General features: G+C 41.6%; 1 protein-coding gene across 1 annotated transcript in view; it reads right to left on the reverse strand.

Annotated features, from left to right (window-relative positions):
* SEC14L2 (SEC14 like lipid binding 2) overlaps positions 1–20,339 on the reverse strand; it is a 54,257-nt gene extending 33,918 nt beyond the window's left edge. The window contains exons 1-4 of the mRNA XM_089652217.1: positions 20,160–20,339; positions 11,682–11,763; positions 2,796–2,839; positions 1,752–1,814 (exon numbers count right to left, since the gene is read on the reverse strand). Of these exons, the coding sequence (XP_089508343.1) occupies positions 1,752–1,814; positions 2,796–2,839; positions 11,682–11,763; positions 20,160–20,213 (243 nt within the window). The 5' untranslated portion in view covers positions 20,214–20,339. The remainder of the gene's footprint in view (positions 1–1,751; positions 1,815–2,795; positions 2,840–11,681; positions 11,764–20,159) is intronic.
* Between the last annotated feature and the right edge of the window lie 210 nt (positions 20,340–20,549).

Below are 20,549 nucleotides of genomic sequence, written 5' to 3' on the forward strand. Positions count from 1 at the left end.
AGAAGTTGGATGTTCCCAAAGTGCTGTATCAAAGCACATTAATAGAAAGTTATGTGGAAGGGAAAAGTGTGGAAGGAAAAGGTGCACAAGCAGCAGGGATGACCACAGCCTGTAGAGGATTGTCAGGAAAAGGCCATTCAAAAGGGTTGGGGACTTTCACAAGGAGTGGACTGAGGCTGGAGTCAGTGCATCAGTGCGTCAGTGCTTCAAATGTCGTAATCCTCTTGTCAAGCCACTCCTGAACAACAAACAACGTCAGAAGTGTCTTACCTGGGCTAAAGAAAAACAGACCTGGTCTGTTGCTCAGTGGTCCAAAGTCCTCTTTTCTGATGAGAGCAACTTTTGCATCTCATTTGGAAACCAAGGACCCAGAGTATGGAGGATGAATGGAGAGGCACACACTGCAAAATGCTTGAAGTCCAGTGTGAAGCTTCCATAGTCTGTGTTGATTTGGGGAGCCATGTCATCTGCTGGTGTTGGTCCACTGTGCTTCATTAAGTCCAGGGTCAACGCAGCCGTCTACCAGGAGATTTTGGAGCACTTCATGCTTCCTTCCGTAGACAAGCTTTATGGGGATGCTGACTTCATTTTCCAGCAGGACTTGGCACCTGCCCACACTGCCAAAAGCACCAAAACATGGTTCAATGACCGTGGGATTCCTGTGCTTGATTGGCCACCAAACTTGCCTGACCTGAACCCCAAAGAGAATCTATAGGGCATTGCCAAGAGAAAGATGAGAGACATGAGACCGAACAATGCAGAAGAGCTGAAGGCTGCTATTGAAGCATCCTGGTCTTCCATAACACCTCAGCAGTGCCACAGGCTGATAGCTTCCATGCCATGCTGCATTGAGGCAGTAATTGCTGCAAAAGGGGCCCAAACCAAGTACTGAGTACATATGCATGCTTATACTTTTCAGAGGTCTGATATTGTTCTATGTACATTCCTTGGTTTATTTATTGCATGTAATATTCTAATTTTCTGAGATTGTGGATTTGGGGTTTTCATGAGCTGTAAGCCATAATCATCACAATTATGACAAACCACGGCTTGGACTATCTTGCTTTTCATGTAATGAGTCTATCTCATATATTAGTTTCACCTTTTAAGTTGTGTTACTGAACTAAAATGAACTTTTGCACGATATTCAAATTTTTCAAGTTTCATCTGTAAATAAGTAAAGTTACAGGAAAAACCCTGGATTTAAAAAAAAAAAAAAAAAAAAAAAAAAGAAGTCCCCTGAAACCCCACATATGGCTAAAGTGTCACTTTACCGTTATACTACTAATACAGTTCTACAGATGACAGAATAAAACTAGAATGACATTTGTTAATACGGTACCATATCCTATACACTGTACTTAGAAATTGCAGTTTTTAAGGCTGTACAGATGCTTCTATTGTTTAGTTTTACTGTCGCATGACCAGCTCTATACCAGCTTTGCCTATACACAATCATGACCTGAAAAATCCATTTGCTGTCCATAGTGCATGGGAAGAAAAAATTAATTTGAAGCTTACGTATATATAGGTTGATGTAGTTAACATGCAAAATGGATTTCAGTACTGTCAGTTTGACACCTATTGGCAATTTAAAGCCTGATTATTATAAGCCCACACATAAATACAGCAGTTATCATTACTGACCCTCAAACTCAATGTAACCAGTGTGCATGAGGAATTCATGTGCATGGGGCCTAGGGGTCTCAAGCACCCAGAGAATGGGACAGTGATATGTACAATTCACTCACCTCTGGAGGTTGCCAGTTGTCCAGCACTCTGTCAGAATCCATGTGCTTCCGAAACTCCACATGCTGCGTAAGAAATTCAATTAGTTCAACGTAAAGAATTATTGGTATGCAAGCACCATATGAATTATAACAGTATTAATACAGCAAACATTCAACTCTCTCAAGCAATGTTTACATCTTAAAATATTTTTTTTTGCCACTGATGTTACAAGATAACAGATGTAAATAGCCACCACTGAATCCAGTTAGGAATTCATTACATTTTTTTTTTACAAAGAACTTTCCAAAGGTAAAAGTCCCCAAATCTTTCCTAATAGCCAACTCCCCTGCATGGCAGAACTCAGGAAATTGTGATAGGAAAGGGCAAAACTCCGAGATAGTAAGGCTCTACTGTTTCTATAAAGCTGTCCTTCTAACTGTGGGAGCTTCCTTACAGGAAGAGAGGGCAGACTGATGATGTCATCATCATTGTCATCATCATCATCATTGCTGTTCTTTCAGCATTCAATCACACACTGGGACAACGCCAAGTTGTATTTCTCAGCTGAAAGTCTGTGGGGGTCATCCATGCATCCACCTGCAAACAGTTCCATTCAAGTCTATTGGGACACATCAGCTGCAAAGACAACTGCTCGTCCCAATTTGACAGCCAAGTGGGTGCTTATTTGTGAACGCAGAGAGTGTGCATTCAGGGACATGTATTGCTGTCATACTGGGACCATCCATGTAGCCACTGCATCCCAGTAGACATGAATAGGACTGCTTGCACATGGATGGATGGAACACTTATAAATGCGAACAAAGACAGCCGTTTCCTTGAGTGTACAGAGAGGTATGCCCGTGTGAATGAGGCCTTAACAGGATAAAGCAGCTCTGTCATTTTTTTTTACTGTTTACACATGCAGCTAGTTGTTGGCCTTGCTGCAATTTTTTGAAAATTTATGGCCAACATAAACCATCGTTTGAGTCCACAACGGCCTGTTTTCATGCAGAAGTTACGGTTACAGGTTGACGTTATCAATTTTGCAAGTTTACATTCCTCACCTTTCGGAGCATACTCTCTGATTTCTGCAGGTTAAAGCATCGGGCTGGGAGATGGGAGAGAGAAGAGAGGAGATTACAGAGAGATTATAGAGATATTACATTACAGACATATAATCCATAATCCTTAACCCATCTATTGCCAAAAGGTCCTGTAACACAAGGAAGCAGATAATATATTGCAAACCCCTGAGACAGCAAAATACTTTCAAAAAGTAAATATTATAGCAATAATGGTAAATACATATAGTTAGAGGTAATCTGCAAATAGTGCAGTTGCTCTTTGGCCCTACAAAGTGCACTGGGAACAAAAGTGAACACTGGAAAGCTAACCAATGGAGGTTCTAGATAACATGATGTTACCATCATTGCAGCAAAGTCAGTTATTTATGCACCAGGGCCTTTAATCTTTAAATTACATCTGAATATCAGGGCCCGATTTCTGCATTCCTTGGAGCATAAATTCAAGACAGCCTTCTTACACTAGGCTCCAGTTATTGTGGTGCAAGATATGCATCATACAGAATATGAATCCGAACCATACATACATAAATTGCGTGAAGCTTGTCGCCCAAAAAGGAGCAGGCAACATTGGGCAACAAACGCACATAGGGAAGCCCATTGATTGTGACACATATCGCAAGAAAAACACCCACAGGAAATTGCGATCGGGAACGCAAGTTCCCGCTACGTGAAGTGTGAATGGGGCCTAAAGGTTGACACCATATCTTGTTCAAGCATCATTCAGGGTCAGAAACTTACATCCTAGACTGAGATGCTGGCTTAGATACACAAAGTCACTTAACTTGTGACTTGTAATGTTGCAGTCTGACCATTGGTTAAGAGGAGACGGAGGAAATTCTTCTTCTTGCCTGCAACAGACTAATAATGGCACCTTATTGGGGAACAATTGGGGAACTGGAGAAAGTACAGAGAAGGGCAACCAAACTGATACAAAGCATGGAGGAGATCAGCTATGAGGAAAGATTAGAGGAACTGAATTTATTCTCTCTTGAGAAGAGGAGATTAAGGGGGGATATGATGAACATGTATAAATACATCAGTGGTTCATATAGTGAACTCGGTGGAGAGTTATTCACCCTGAGGTCATCACAGAGGACAAGGGGGCACTCTTTATGTCTGGAGGAAAAGAAATTTAATCTCCAAACACTGAAAGGTTTCTTCACAGTGAGAGCTGTGAAAATGTGGAATAGACTCCCTGAAGAGTTGGTTCTGGCCAGCTCAATGGATTGCTTTAAAAAAGGTCTGGATTGTTTCTTAGATACACAGAATATAACAGGATACTAACATTTACAGGTAAAGTTGATCCAGGGAATATCTGATTGCCTCTCAGGGGGGATCAGGAAGGAATTCTTTCCCCTGCAGGAGCAAATTGGATCATGCTTTGCTGGGTTTTTTTTTTGCCTTCCTCTGGATCAACTGTGGGTATAGGATTATAACTTTGTTTTTTTTTTCTATGGTTGAACTGGATGGACTTTTGTCTTTTTTCAGCCAGACTAACTATGTAACCCTGGCCAGGGCAAAGTGAGTTCAAAAGATGGCTTTTAAGGATAAAAGGCAAAGCTTATTTGGAAAATGAAAACATTGCTGTATATTGTGACAAGTGAGAAATGTATTCAGCAGACATGTACAGTTATTGAATGGTCTACTTAGCTTACAATTTCCAATCCTTTTGTAGAAGAAAAAAACAACAAAAGTAATAACTCTTGGCCCAAAATGCAAAATGTTAACCAAGTTCTCAAGGCACATCTAACACCTCACAAAATAAAGCAAAATTATGTGATCATGATAGCCTTTTCCAGCTATAAAACACTCAGGCCTTTTTTCACATGGGCAGCAGTAAAAGCTGGCATTTGAGCCATGGTTTTTCCTCCCTCCACGACCGCCCAGCTAAAGCCTATAATGCAACTGGAGGGAGCTGTTTACATGTCATGCTCGGAATGCTTTACGTTGCAGAAAATGTAACGTGACGTGTTAAGTTGACAGGTGGCACCATCTGTCCAACTTGCCTCTTCAGTCAGTGGGGCTGCTCTGCTAATTCGAGCCAAGTGGTTGGCTCTCGGTTGAGGCACATTAGTCCCAATGTAAATTGCCATTCAGAAAATAAAGAAATTGTGAAATAAAGAGTGACAACAATTAACGTTCTTGGGTCCTCCAAGGCCATGAACACGGCAGCAGTTTGCCTCCTTTGTGACTCCATTACCAATATAATCATTTATGTAATTTATAAAATATAGAAAAGAGGAATTTTTGCAAACTTTTATTTTCTTTAACCACTTCCCGACCGACCGGCCGGCCCCTGCAGGGTCGGGTGTCCTTTTATAAACGGCCTCCCCACCCCCTGCTTGTGCGCGCTCCCTGGGAGCACGCAGCACCGTGATACGATGCCCGCTGTGTCCTCTGGACACAGTGAAACACCAATCGTCGGACGAGACCTCTGTACGAGTCCCGATCATGTGATCACTGATTGGCCAATCAGTGATCACGTGCAAAGTAGTAAGCAAGATGTCACTTCTGACATCATTGCTTACTACGTGTGAAATCTATGAATGATCACAGAGGTCACATGGTATAAGGCTATTCACAACAGCCTTGTACCATGTGACAAGCTGTGACCAATCACAGCTCTCACAGTATTTCTCAATGGCTGCAGGAATGCAGACAGAGAGAAAGAGAAATGATTGCTTTTACATCCTTTATGGGTGTAAAAGCAATCAGTGTGAAAAAAAAAAAAATCTTCATCACCCCCCACAAGTAGTACAGTGTCACCATAGTGACACTGTACTGCAAGGGTGACAGTATGTAAAAAAATATATATAAATAAATAATATAAAAAAAAATAAAAAAAATGTAAAACAAAAGTTTAAAATTATAATTTTTGATTATAAACTAATTTGTCTTATTTTGTTTTTACTAAAAAGATAACGGAATACATTTTGGCCAAGATTTATGATGAAATATTATTTATTTGCAAAATTTTATAAGAAAAACTATTTTTTTCTAAATTTTTAGACATTTTCATTTACATAGCAAAAGAAAACAAAAATCCCAGCGGTGAATAAATACCACCAAAATAAAGTTTTATCTGTCTCAAAAAAATGGTAAAAAATTCATATGGGTACAGTGTTGCATGACCGCGCAATTGTCATTCAAAGTGTGAAAGCGCTGAAAGCTGAAAATTGCCCTGGTCAGGAAGGGGGTGAAAAAGTTTGGACTGGAAGTGGTTAAGTAAAGCAAAAGGTTTACATTTTATTACTCACACTGGTGGAAGATCTGCAATCCTAGTTTTGTTGACAGTGATAGTCTGCCTGTCAGGGGAAGTAGCTCTGTAGACCATTTGACAGATGAGCCCTGGATGTCATGCTTGGATGGTGAAATCTACCTGACACAGTTGCAGACAAGCATGTGAAACTAGCAGTGAATATTTTCCTTCCTCATTCTATGCTTTATCATTTAACCTTTTGTGTAGGTAGATAATTACTGATCATCAACACTACTAAATTACTGAAGAGTGGTGAGTATTAGGATAAAGGTAGCAAGCATAGTTAAAGTGTTATTAAACCCACAACAGTAAAATCAGTCTGTATAAGCAGTAGAGCATGCTTGTTATATCCACTAGGGCTGGGCAACTGTGGCCCTCCAGCTGTTGGTGAACTACAAGTCCCATCATGCCTCTGCCTTGGGGAGTCATGCTTGTAACTGTCAGTTTTGCAATGCCTCATGGGACTTGTAGTTCTACAACAGCTGGAGGGCAACAGTTGCCCACCCCTGCACTAGGGGGTTAATCCTGCACCTGGTATAAAAAGGATGTTTGATTCTGTCTTCTCTGCAGTCCCCAATCCATTCCGCAATAGAACAGAGCCTTGGGGGCAAGCTGCACATGCTCAGTTTGGTGTGTATTGCTAGATAGTTTTTTTTACTTGGGAGAGTGCATGTGATCAGCACAGGGCCAATCAGCAATTTCCAGAAAGAGGGTCAGAGATCCTGCAGCCTCATAGGACAATCAGGGGAGAATGAAAACTCATCCTACAAGCTTTAACCAGTGCTCTGCTGAACACCAATAGAAGTCACCAGACCTCTCTAACTGCTGATAAGAAAAAGGTATTTAGCAGTTTATATTTACTAAAATAATTGCATTTACATATTGTGTGTACTGTGGGAGACCAGATATAGTGAATGCAGGGTCCTGGGTTTAGTAACACTTTAATTGCATGGTGTAACAGCAGAAGGTATATAATTTAGTATTGATGGGAAATATATTTACAATAAAAATAGAAGCACGTAGCTATGATTTACTGTGTACTTTACACTGGAAATGTCATGAAATACTGACTTAAAGGATCGCTGCATCACCAAACTGATAAGGTTAGGTATCATGTCTGAAATATTGATTTTACTTTACATACGTTAGCAACAAATGATCAATGAAAAACAGCAACCATTATCTGTGATAAAAAAAGGTTTTAATAAAATAACAAAACAAAGTTGGTATTATTTATAATAAAGCCATCATTGGCAATCTGAATGTGCTTTAATCATTAGTTGATTAGTACTTTGAAGTATTTGTATCAGTGAGCTTGTTTTCACTGACACTAGTCTAGGATCAGCGATTATCTCCATGTAATATAATCAATCTGATAGGCACATTTGTTATAATGGCAGATATTACTGCAATTATATAACTGCACAAGCTGTAATAGAAGGTCAGATGTGTGATACTGTAATGCCAGCTAGGTTATCATCTAAAGAGAAAATGCCTACATAAGGATGAAAAAAGGGCCAGCTTGCTCATATCTTCTTTATTATTATGCCAATATTTCAGGGAGCAAAGTACTAAGATGATAATTGATTTATACCCATCCAATAGCAATAAATGTATTTAAAAGATAAAGCAAAACTCTAGCAAATGTAAGCATTATTACCGTGCCGTACATGTTAAGATTTCTCTTCTTCTACCCATGAGGGAAACTCAGTCTATACCCCCATCCAGGAGAGATGGATGAATCTGCATGCCAACTATTGTATTCTGACAGCTGGAACCCGAGGACCACCGTCACCCATTCATGACAGAACAGCACCTTCATCCAATCAGATGCAGGCACTGTTCTGTCATGAATTTTCTGGCCAGCTTCAGGTGGTGACCACAAAGGCCACCCAGAAAACAATTTCAGCTGATTCACCACGAATTGGACAAAATTCAATCCATGTATGGCAAGCTTTAGTCACGACTCCCAACTCAGCCTGCCGATTGAACAATGAAGGTGCTACACAATACAGATCCCACTGCTCCCTCTCCGATAAGCAAGTTCTTGGTACTTAACTAACAGTATTAGGTACTTTGTAAAGAAAGGGACCTAAACTGCTGAAATTACATGCCCTCACTCTGACAGTCTGAGTACTGGAGAAAAGGGGGTTACAGGAAGAGAACATAAAGTTATATCCCAGTATTTATACTAGCTCTATTCATATTCACATAAAAAAAAAATTACCAGCTCACTGACCAGCCAGCCTGCAACAAAACCATAATGACCCTGTCTAGCTCTTCATGTTATAAACAAAGAGTTTAGTTTGCACACAGCTGCAGAGGCCGCATCAAGGCACCCCAGTATTCATAAACATACATGTGAATAAACAAATAAATACATGGTTAGTCTGGCTGAAAAAAGACAAAAGTCCATTCAGTCCAACCATGAAAAAAAAAAAAAAGAAGATACAGTGGGGCAAAAAAGTATTTAGTCATCCACCAATTGTGCAAGTTCTCCCACTTAAAAAGATGAGAGAGGCCTGTAATTAGCATCATAGGTAGACCTCAACTATGAGAGACAAAATGAGAAAAAAAATCCAGACAATCACATTGGCTGATTTGGAAAGAATTTATTTGCAAATTATGGTGGAAAATAAGTATTTGGTCACCTACAAACAAGCAAGATTTCTGGCTCTCACAGACCTGTACCTTCTTCTTTAAGAGGCTCCTCTGTCCTGCACTCATTACCTGTATCAATGGCACCTGTTTGCACTTGTTATCAGTATAAAAGACACCTGTCCACGACCTCACACAGTCACACTCCAAACTCCACTATGGTGAAGACCAAAGAGCTGTCGAAGGACACCAGAAAAAAAATTGTAGACCTGCACCAGGCTGGGAAGACTGAATCTGCAATAGGCAAGCAGCTTGGTGTGAACAAATCAACTGTGGGAGCAATAATTAGAAAATGGAAGACATACAAGACCACTGATAATCTCCCTCGATCTGGGGCTCCACGCAAGATCTCACCCCGTGGGGTCAAAATGATCACAAGAACGGTGAGCAAAAATCCCAGGACCACACGGGCGGACCTAGTGAATGACCTGTAGAGAGCTGGGACCAACGTAACAAAGGCTACCATGAGTAACTGTCAAGGTCCTACCTTTCTTCAGAGCTTGTGCATCTCCATGAGCTGGCCTCCATCTTGGTTTTCTGCAAAGCATGGTGGGAACCTTTTATGCCTTCAGGCTTCTGCGGCTCCTCCTCAGAAGGGTGTGGTTGAGCACATTTAAACCTGCTGTCTGCAAGTGTGCTCTGCACTTGTGTCCTGTATGTTGCCCTGTTGCAAGCTCTTGTGTTGTTCCCATTGCTCTCCTGGTAACCGACTCGGCTTGGACAAGACTACTCTCTGCGTTAACCCTTTATCTGACCTCCCGTTGTTGAACCCGGCCCGTGACCTGAGTATTCTTTGCCTACCGTCTAGTACTGTCTGCTCCATTGTTATTGACCCGGCTTGTCTGACTACTCTACTCGTGATCCCATCTAGCTCCCACCAGCTGTACGCCATTGGCGGCAGTCGTTATCGCAGCTGGGGTCACTCGGGGGCCGCGACCTGGTCTCAGGCTGCGTCAAGTCCATCCCCACCATCAGGGGCCCTGGTGAAGGGTAGCCTGGGGCTTAGACTCCGCGCCCTGAGGGACTCTGGTCTGTGGGTAGTGGCTGTCGTCAGTCGCAGCGTGACCGTACCATAGGCCTGCCTGCCCATTCCATCGTTCCTGCCCTGACAGTAACACACTACGCCGCCAGGGACTCAGATCCTGCAGTGCCAGACGTGTCCCCCTGCTTAAGCCAGTACATGTCCGGGCCCATCTGAAGTTTGCTAGAGAGCATTTGGATGATCCAGAAGAGGATTGGGAGAATGTCATATGGTCAGATGAAACCAAAATAGAACTGTTTGGTAGAAACACAACTCGTCGTGTTTGGAGGAGAGAGAATGCTGAGTTGCATCCAAAGAACACCATACCTACTGTGAAGCATGGAGGTGGCAACATCATGCTTTGGGGCTGTTTCTCCACAAAGGGACCAGGACGACTGATCCATGTGCAGGACAGAATGAATGGGGCCATGTATCGTGAGATTTTGAGTGCAAACCTCCTTCCATCAGCAAGGGCATTGAAGATGAAACGTGGCTGGGTCTTCCAACATGACAATGATCCCAAACAACAAAGCAACGAAGGAGTGGCTTCCTAAGAAGCATTTCAAGGTCCTGGAGTGGCCTAGCCAGTCTCCAGATCTCAACTCCACAGAAAACCTTTGGAGGGAGTTGAAAGTCCGTGTTGCCCAGCGACAGCCCCAAAACATCACTGCTCTAGAGGAGATCTGCATGGAGGATGGGCCAACATACCAGCAACAGTGTGTGCCAACCTTCTGAAGACTTACAGGAAACGTTTGACCTCTGTCATTGCCAACAAAGGATATATAACAACGTATTGAGATGAACTTTTGATATTGACCAAATACTTATTTTCCACCATAATTTGCAAATAAATTATTTTCAAATCAGCCAAAGTGATTGTCTGGATTTGTTTTCTCATTTTTTCTCTCATAGTTGAGGTCTACCTATGATGCCAATTACAGGCCTCTCTCATCTTTTTAAGTGGGAGAACTTGCACAATTGGTGGCTGACTAAATACTTTTTTGCCCCACTGTATAATCCTATACCCACAGTTGATCCAGAGGAAGGAAAAAAAAAAATCAGCAAAGCATGATTCAATTTGCTCCTGCAGGGAAAAAAATTCTTTCTGATCCCCCCCGAGAGGCAATCAGGTATTCCCTGGATCAACTTTACCTATAAATGTTAGTATCCAGTTATATTCTGTGTATCTAAGAAACAATCCAGGCCTTTTTTGAAGCAATCCACTGAGCTGGCCAGAACCAACTCTTGAGGGAGTCTATTCCACATTTTCACAGCTCTCCCTGTTAAGAAACCTTTCCGTGTTTGGAGATTAAATTTATTTTCCCCCAGACGTAAAGAGTGCCCCCTTGTCCTCTGTGATGACCTCAGGGTGAATAGCTCTACACCGAGTTCACTATATGAACCACTGATGTATTTATACATGTTGATCATATCCCCCCTTAATCTTCTCTTCTCAAGAGAGAATAAATTTAGTTCCTCTAATCTTTCCTCATAGCTGAGCTCCTCCATGCCTCTTATTAGTTTGGTTGCCCTTCTCTGTACTTTCTCCAGTTCCCCAATGTTCTTTTTGTGAATTGGTGCCCAAAACTGAACTGCATATTCCAGATGAGGTCTTACTAATGATTTGTACAGGGGTAATATGATATCTTTCTCTCTGGAGTCTATACCTCTTTTAATACAAGAGAGGATTTTGCTCGCTTTAGAAACCGCAGCTTGGCATTGCATACCATTATTAAGCTTGTGATCTACCAGAACTCCCAGATCCTTCACCATTGATTCCCCCAGTTGTACCCCCCTAGTATGTATGATGCATGCATATTCTTAACCCCCAAGTGCATAACCTTACATTTATCAATAATGCATCAATACATAACTAGATTATTATTTTCATTAATATCTGCCTGGAGCTCTACTTGGAGAATCTTACCTCTGAGCCATCGTAGTAAAAAATGGTCATCTTGGGAGTATGGGGGGAGCTGAGGTAGAAGGTCCTTTACATTCTCACGGAACTGGAGAAAAGAAGTCACATTTATTAATCATTCTGAAGTGACTCACTGACCAAAGCTTAGAATGCATCCATTGTTACACAGAATATGTCCTCATATTTGATACAAAGAATTGATATGCTACAACACTTTATACCAGGATAAATTGACATGAGAAAACAGTGCAATGTATGTGATGTTAGTACAGCGTTCTCCCTGCTGAGGTATTGTGTTCTGACAGAGGGACTGCCAGAACACACTGGTTGGCGCTTACAGCTGTTGGCTGCCAGCACTGAACGAATGCTGGTTTTCATGCATGCTCGTTCGACAGAAGCTGGTTGTTTGGCTGGCTTCTGTCAGACAAGCTGGTGTATGCACTGGGCAAATGAAGGCCACTTTCTGTTGAACTGGCCAACACCGGCCGGTATTCAACTCGTGTGTAGGGGTCTTAGGCCAATTAAAAAAACCATACCTGACTACTTTTTATCCCCCTTGGAACACCTTAAAGGGTTCATTAGAAAACATTACATGATTTATTTTGTTCCCCCTTGAGACTATTTTTGTTGCCCCCTCCCCCAACTTTCTAAATGGAGATTCCCAATCCTGCTGCCTTCGGTGGTTGCATTATACATCCACATCTGACTGCCTACACAGGTATATAGATTTTAACAGGTCTCCACCAACTGCATAGGCTAACTGGAAACACAATAGAGCTGCTTAGTTTGACCTTCAGTAACCCTATAATCTATGAGACATACTGATAAGAGATAGATAATAGCAAACAGAAACTCTCAGATGTGCTTGAAAGAAGTAGATGAAAAAAAATCTTACTATGAACATAAAAAACATTTTATTATTTTAAGATTATTTAGGCCTAATAAATAGGCACTACAGTAAAAAACAAGACAACCTTTCCTGTACAAAGACACTGGTATCTTTTTGACAGAGAAGATCTGTCCTGACCGTAAAGGAGCAGTTCTAAGCTGGTTTATGTAAAAAGAATATTTTTCAGTAGAACTAATTCAACTTGTTACAGTGATCAGATAAACTATGGTGACACTCAGGGGCGGACTGACAACTCATGGGGCCCTAGGGCAATAGGGGATCATGGGGCCCCTGTGTCCTTGCCCAAACTCAAAAAAGCCTATGAAAAAGGTACCAGGGGCATCTCATGTGGCCCCATACTGACACCGGGCCCTCGGGCAGTGCCCGAGTTTCCAAATGGTCAGTCCGCCCCTGGTGACACTCACTGGCCCCTGACCATTGCCTTAACACTAAGGTGGTCTCCTGCCACCATGATCACTAGGCTCTGCTGCATGATGGGAAGTGCCCAACCAAAACTATATCACATATGTATGCCCTGAAAGAGACATGAGTGTTTTTCCATGATGTAGATTTGTTGTGTGCATATTTGTTGTGAGCAAGATGCTTTAGTGCCATGGGCATTTTTGAATGGTATTTGAATGTTATTTAAGGTGTAACATGTTCAGCATCCTCCTCCCACCCCCATGACAGCTGGCGAGGGATCTTTTCTCAGCATCCACTTCCCAATCTGAAAACAGTGTGGCTGTGCAGGGCTCCGCCTATATGGCTACGTCATTCATTCACAGTTTCCTGTGAATGAGTAGACTACAAGTACCATCGTCCATTGCTGCTGACAGCTTGTAGTTCTCAATGAATTGTGAGGGCATTGGTGAGCACTCTGCTAGTTCCTTGACCTTCCTGCTCTCAAGTAGTGGCACACAGCTATCCTGAGAGGCTGCAGGAGCCTGACATTGCACCTGTGATCTGTGATCGTAGGTGCAATGCTCTCCAGGCTCCTTGAAAAAAAAAAATGCACATTTTTTTTTACCTTAAAAAAAGTGCATTTATTATTTTTTTTTTAAAAGGTCAATGTATCCTTTTAGGCCTGTAATATCTAACAATTACAATATCTGCACCCTGTGAACCTATGCATTTTCCAGTTTGTACTATACAGGATGCCTACTTTTCCTCTCCTGGTGAGTCTCTCTTCTGATTTTTTAGTCCAAAGGAAATTTCTCAGCCTGAGGTATAAGTGCTAAGAAGTACTGCAGACAGACTTGATGGGCACTTCAGCCTTCTAGGTCTAACCCAAGAATAAAATATACAATGTAAGTGCTATGGCTGTGCTGGATGCAGCCATTGTTGCCACCACTCGTCACTGGTTGCTAGGACGCTGGTGGCTGGGCTGCACAGTGTATTTGGTTGCTAGAACACAGGAGGCCATGCCCCACAGCATCACTATTTATGTTGCAGGAAGCTGCCTGCATCATAACAATCCATGATGATGTGTGGCCCGTGGGCTGAACATTCACTGAGAAGAGAGTATCTGGTATGGAAACTTGACCCTCAGTGCTGCCCACTCACCGTACCTCCAGGAGTGCTGCCTAAGGCAGCCGCCTCAGTTGGCCTAATGAGCAGCATGGTCCTGGGAATAGTGAGTCTTTTTTTCAAACATACCAAGATGATAATTGAAAAACTCCCAAATAAATACAAGTGTCCATGGTGCTAACTGAGAAAATAGTAGAGAACATCCTAATGAAAAAGATTCAGAGGGCATTTTATCAAACAGTTTGGAGTGTCTTTATGATTTTCAACTCTTGCCATTATAAAGAGAAATAATTGATTAGTTTCCATTAACCAATGGGGTTGATTTAAAAAACAAACAGACTTTGCAGGGGAATTTTCCCCAGAGTTTAATGAATATGGTGAATCTTTGCTGATTTCCAGCATCCAATCATCTACAAGCAAACGTGCTGTTTTTTTTTATTTTCCTTAAATGTGATTGGGTAATTTTTGCAAAGTTGACCACATTCTCTAAGCTCTGGGGCAATTCAATTGCACAGTGCGACTTGCCATGCAAAGTGAACAGCTTATGTTCCTTAAATAAATAAACCCCAATATTTTACAGTTCTAGTATGCTGGTCAAATATCTGACATATAAGTTCTTCCCCATCTTTAGGATTTCCTCCAACACTCCAATGTCAAGCACCAAGTTACTCCCTCCCTCTTAATCGTTCCAACGTGTACAACAGATTCAGATACTTCTTATTTGCATTACTTTTACAATATGTTGCTATGGCTGTGCCAAATTCAAAAAGAATTACCTCCAGGTTGTAAGTAACAAAACTGGATGTTATTAAGATCAACTCAAAGTTAGTGTACAGAGACTGGCCAGCGAGATGGGGGGGGTTTGTGTTAAATTTATTACTGTGTATTTGCTTCATTCACTGCTAGAAGATAGACTCCGGTGTGTCCAAGGCCAGCAATTACACAGGGCTGGCCTTGGACTGTGGGCAGAGCCTGCCCCATCAGGTCCAACAAACTTGTGATAGACAGTGAATGGCAGTGGATGAATCCCATAGCAGCTATTAGAATGAATGGCAACTATGGAATCTGCCCTCTGGCGTCCACTGTCAATCACAAGGCCTGATGGGGAACTAGGCTCTCAGAGTTCTCCATCAGGTCTGCCTCCCCTGTGACTGACCTCGTACAGCAGCGGGCTGATTCCATAGCCACTAGTCAGTCAAACAGCAGCTATGGAATCCACCCACTATGTTCTGCTGAAGGTCACAAGGGAGATGGACCTGGTGGGGGACCAGTCTCAAGAGTCGCACCCACCCTACAACAAAACTTCTTGGGTGCCGCACCTGATTGTGTGATGGGCGCAGTGACCAAGAGGGGGGGTAAACACTAGACCTGCGAGTTTATCAGGTTCAGCATTACTGAGCTGCTCTGAGCGCCTTCCAGCCTTAGGCTGCATTCACACCTTTGCAACCAGGCATTTGCATTCTCGAGCAGAATCACCATGCATGTTCATGTACCATTTATTTTCAATTTCACCTAAACGTGGCGCGGTTCTGCCATCACTGTCAGGCAAAAAAAAACATGTTGGAATCGCAGCACACCACATTGCGCTAAGCTTGTTGTCCAAAAGAAGCTCCTGCTCCTTTTTGGGCAACCAGCTTTGCAAAGCCCAATTTATTGCGCGAGAACTGCGGCAGAATCACGCTACATTTAGGTTACATGGAAAATGAATGACACCCAAACACATGTGCTGTGTTTTCACAGCATTGCAGTGTGATTTAGATTTGTGCGTGAAACGCCCAGATGTGAATGGAGCCTGAGTGCCGGCTGCCTCGTGCAACAAATTTATGCACCTCCTCCTGACATGAAATTGCTGCAAACGCCAATATTTGTGGCATGCACGTATACCTGAATTCTAAAGAGTGTCTGACATTCTTTATGAATTCCAGGAAATATCTTTTGTTAAAACAGAAACAAAGTGAAGGTGCCTGCTGTTAGCTACCAGTCAAGTATACTCACCCATCCAATCTACCTTACCATCTCCATCGGAGCCCTCGCTCTGGTATGGGAGAGCTTGTGATCTTCCCCACGTGACAGTGCCCATGCCCATCACCAGGCTGAATCACTATCGGAAGACACCGGGGTTTGCCCTGAATAGGCAGGATAAAGGTAGGGAAGGGTGGAAACTTCTGTAACATCTTAAATACTGCTTGTGTCCCCAGTGAGAATGATTTTCTCCACAATGTCTTCTGTTTAATGCCATCACCTGGACAGGTAGTGAGTGGAAATCTCCATAACACCAACATCCTGCACACGTTTATGAAAACTTTCTAACCAAGATGGCAGGCAGCAGGGTACCATGGGATATGTAGTCCTTATAAATAGAAAATAAACAGCAGAGAGGAAGCTGCAAAGCATGCAGGGAATCCAGGAAGTTATGAAAAGAAATGGCCAACAGACACGCATAACTCACAACATGAAAGGAGAATTTTCAATGAAGTTCACATTGGATTGCAAAGTATACCTATTGTTTTATTGATATTATCATGCAAGTGTTATAAAATGAAAGTGTATGCTGTGACCATAGAACTCTTTTAAGTGTGGATTTCCCGTTCTAAAAATGTTTTATTCATTCTCAACAAAGTGTTCAGTTATTCCTTAATTCAGGTCAGCTTGCTTGTCAGAGTTTTTGATGAAAGATGGGTGGTATGTGTCTAGGTCTCTTACTATCATCAAAAGCCACGTGACTAATGTCCTGGTATCAGGTGTATGATGGCACTAAGGTCATAAACACAGTGGCCTTAAGCAGTCAAGGTCTCTGCTTTGCCCTATGAACCTGATTAGATAAATGAGTTGCATTAACTACTGGATAACATCCAGCTTACCCATATCATATCTACAGTGGTGGCTTCATGATGGTTGTATCATGATTATAATGCATACAAACTGGGTCATAGACAAAAATAAAACACGATAAAGATTTAGGAAAAGTGTTAACCCTTTTCACGCTATTGGTTTGACTGAGGAGGTTTGGCCCATATAAAATACAAGGCTAATGTTATGCTAGTAGGACAAATTAACACGTTATACACAGCTACATTATTAGGAATACAACATACATCATTGAGAACAGTTTATTAGATCATTTCTTGATAGCTATTAAACATCACAATCAATATTACTGTGCCTACATCATTTCATTTGGTAATTTATGAAGAACAGCTTTCTCTATGGTCTTCCCGGGGGTGGGCTTGTAATGGAAAAATGTATTGTAGGTTGATCAGCATAAAAAGAAGGGATTCATTAAATGTATGTCCTAAGGTAGATAGATAGATAGATAGATAGATAGATAGATAGATGCAGCCCTGTACATTCAATTCAGGGCTATAGGTACTGCATTGAACTTGATGAGGTCAGAGAAACTATGACTGGCAGAGCATAGTAGAGAAGAGACCGGTCTTATAGCCTGGAGCAGGGGCGGACTAACCATTTGGAAACAAGGGCACTGCCCAAGGGCCCAGGGTCAGTAGGGGGCCCCATGAGATGCCCCTGGTACCTTTTTCATAGGCTTTTTTGAGTTTGGGCAAGGACACAGGGGCCCCATGATCCCCTATTGCCCGGGGGCTCCATGAGTTGTCAGTCCGCCCCTGGCCTGGAGTGAGACTGCAAGACTGGAGGATCAGGTAAGCAAGACTACATTTAAAAGTGCAGAAGACCTTGCTAAACCTCTGAAAAGCATCTGCTTTAACTCTGTAAATGTAACCGCAGTGCTGCAACCATAGTCACAGTTAGAGGTGGAACTGCCCTACTACAGTAAGATATAGAGATTGTAAACAGATAGATACTGTAAATGTCTAAATAGACAAGTAAAGAGATAGACAAATAAAACAGATATATTAAATAAACTAAAATAGGTGCATTGTTCCTTTAATTACAAATTTCAAGAAAATACATTACAACTACTACATAAATTCAATATAGTGACAATGACATTCAGTGACGAAACGTGTCGGGTGGAACCTTGGCCGTGACATCATCATGCACACTGGTTCCGCTATTTGTATAAATTGTGGTTCTGCGATTTGTTTAAATAGGACAGTTAGCACAAAGGATAGATGATCGATAGCTAGATGGATAGATGTCTAAATAGATAGGTAGATAGATAGATAGATAGATAGATAGATAGATAGATAGATAGATATTAAATAGACAGGTATAGAGATAGATAGATAGATAGATAGATAGATAGATAGATAGATAGATAGATAGAGAGATAGATAATAAACAGACAGATGTCTAAATAGACAGGTATGGTGAAAGATAGATAAATAGATAGATGTCAGATGGGTGAATGGACATTAAATAGACAGGTATAGAGATAGACAGACAGACAGACAGACAGACAGACAGACAGACAGATAGATAGATAGATAGACAGACAGACAAATAGACAGACAGACATTAAATAGGCAGGTATAGAGATAGATAGATAGATAGATAGATAGATAGATAGATAGATAGATAGATAGATAAACAGATAGATGTCTAAATAGACAGGTATGGTGAAAGATAGATAAATAGATAGATGTCAGATGGGTGAATGGACATTAAATAGACAGGTATAGAGACAGACAGATAGACATTAAATAGGCAGGTATAGAGATAGACAGATAGATCGATAGATAGATAGATAGATAGATAGATAGATAGACATTAAATAGGCAGGTAGAGAGCTAGACAGACAGATAGATAGATAGATAGATAGATAGATAGATAGATAGATAGATAGATAGATAGATAGATGTCTAAATAGACAGGTATGGTGAAAGATAGATAAAAAGATAGATGTCAGATGGGTGAATGGACATTAAATAGACAGGTATAGAGATAGATAGATAGATAGATAGATAGATAGATAGATAGATATTAAATAGATAGCATAGATATTAAATAGACAGGTATAGAGATAGATAGATAGATAGATATTAAATAGATAGCATAGATATTAAATAGACAGGTATAGAGATAGATAGATAATAAACAGATAGGTGTCTAAATAGAGAGGTATGGTGAAAGATAGATAAATAGATGTCAGATGGGTGAATGGACATTAAATAGACAGGTATAGAGATAGACAGACAGACAGACAGACAGACAGATAGATAGATAGATAGATAGATAGATAGATAGATGTCAAATAGATGGATGGACATTAAATAGGCAGGTATAGAGATGGACAGACAGATAGGTAGATAGATAGATAGATAGATAGATAGATAGATAGACATTAAATAGACAGGTATAGCGATAGATAGATAGATAGATAAATATTAAATAGACAGGTATAGAGATAGATAGATAGATAGATAGATAGATAGATATTAAATAGACAGGTATAGAGATAGATAGATAGATAGATAGATAGATAGATAGATAGATAGATAGGTATGGTGATATATAGATGTCAGATGGATGGACGGACATTAAATAGACAGGTATGGTGATATATAGATGTCAGATGGATGGATATTAAATAGACAGGTATGGTGATATATAGATGTCAGATGGATGGATGGACATTAAATAGACAGGTACTAGTCAGGATTCCCCCCGGTAGTGAAATGCGCAGTGTTGTTCTATGACACCTATATTGGATCTATAATGTGTCGGTCCAAGTAATAAAGCGCACTATTTCTATGATGTATCGGTGTGTACAGTTGTCTGGCAGTGGAAGGGTTAAGAAGCAATCTTGCACAGGGGATGTGTTGTGTTCATTCTTGTTATTATAAACTCCCAGGTGTCACACAATAGGGATTACTAACCACATCCCAGTGATCATCATACAGAATAATAACCCAGGTGTCCCAGGTGTAAGAGGATCTAGGGCTGGAGGACTAGTTGAGGGATCTGTGTATGAGAGGCAGGCTGGTGCCATGCAGGGCACAGAAGCTGTCATGGACAGTGAGTGAGGGGCCATCCAGATGAGTGGTAATAATGAGGAGGTGACTGGCTGTCAGTGCAGCCTAGCAGAGATCAGTGGACTGGCTGCACACATAGGTGTGCCAGTACTGGTGACAGAGGCAGGGGCTCACCTTGGCTAAGGCCTCTTCTTGTTTAGGACTGAGGTCCCCGACTCTTCCACTCATCGTGCTACCCGGCTCTGCTCTTTCCACCTGTCAGCTCGGCTCCTGTGTCTGTATTAGACGGGAGGGTGTGTCACTGTCACACTCAGCTCATCAGCCTTCCCGTTATTATTATATCACAAGCCCTTGGCCCCGCCTCCCTCTAGCCGGCCCGCCCTTTTCTTCTTCTTAAAGGCACCGCAGGAACAGAAAGTGAGAGGCTCTCTCGTGTCCCTCGGTGCTGCTGGTCTGCCTGATTTGTGACAGTCAATGAATTCGGTGGCCAGTGCATTGGGAGTTTCAGATTGGTCTCATGGTGGCCATACACACTTCAATGATCTGATCTGTGTGTGATTTGAT

This window comes from Staurois parvus, unplaced genomic scaffold (genome assembly GCF_062004578.1).
Source record: "Staurois parvus isolate SC_StPar_1 unplaced genomic scaffold, SC_StPar_1.0 ptg000673l, whole genome shotgun sequence".
Classification (NCBI taxonomy): Eukaryota; Metazoa; Chordata; class Amphibia; order Anura; family Ranidae; genus Staurois; species Staurois parvus.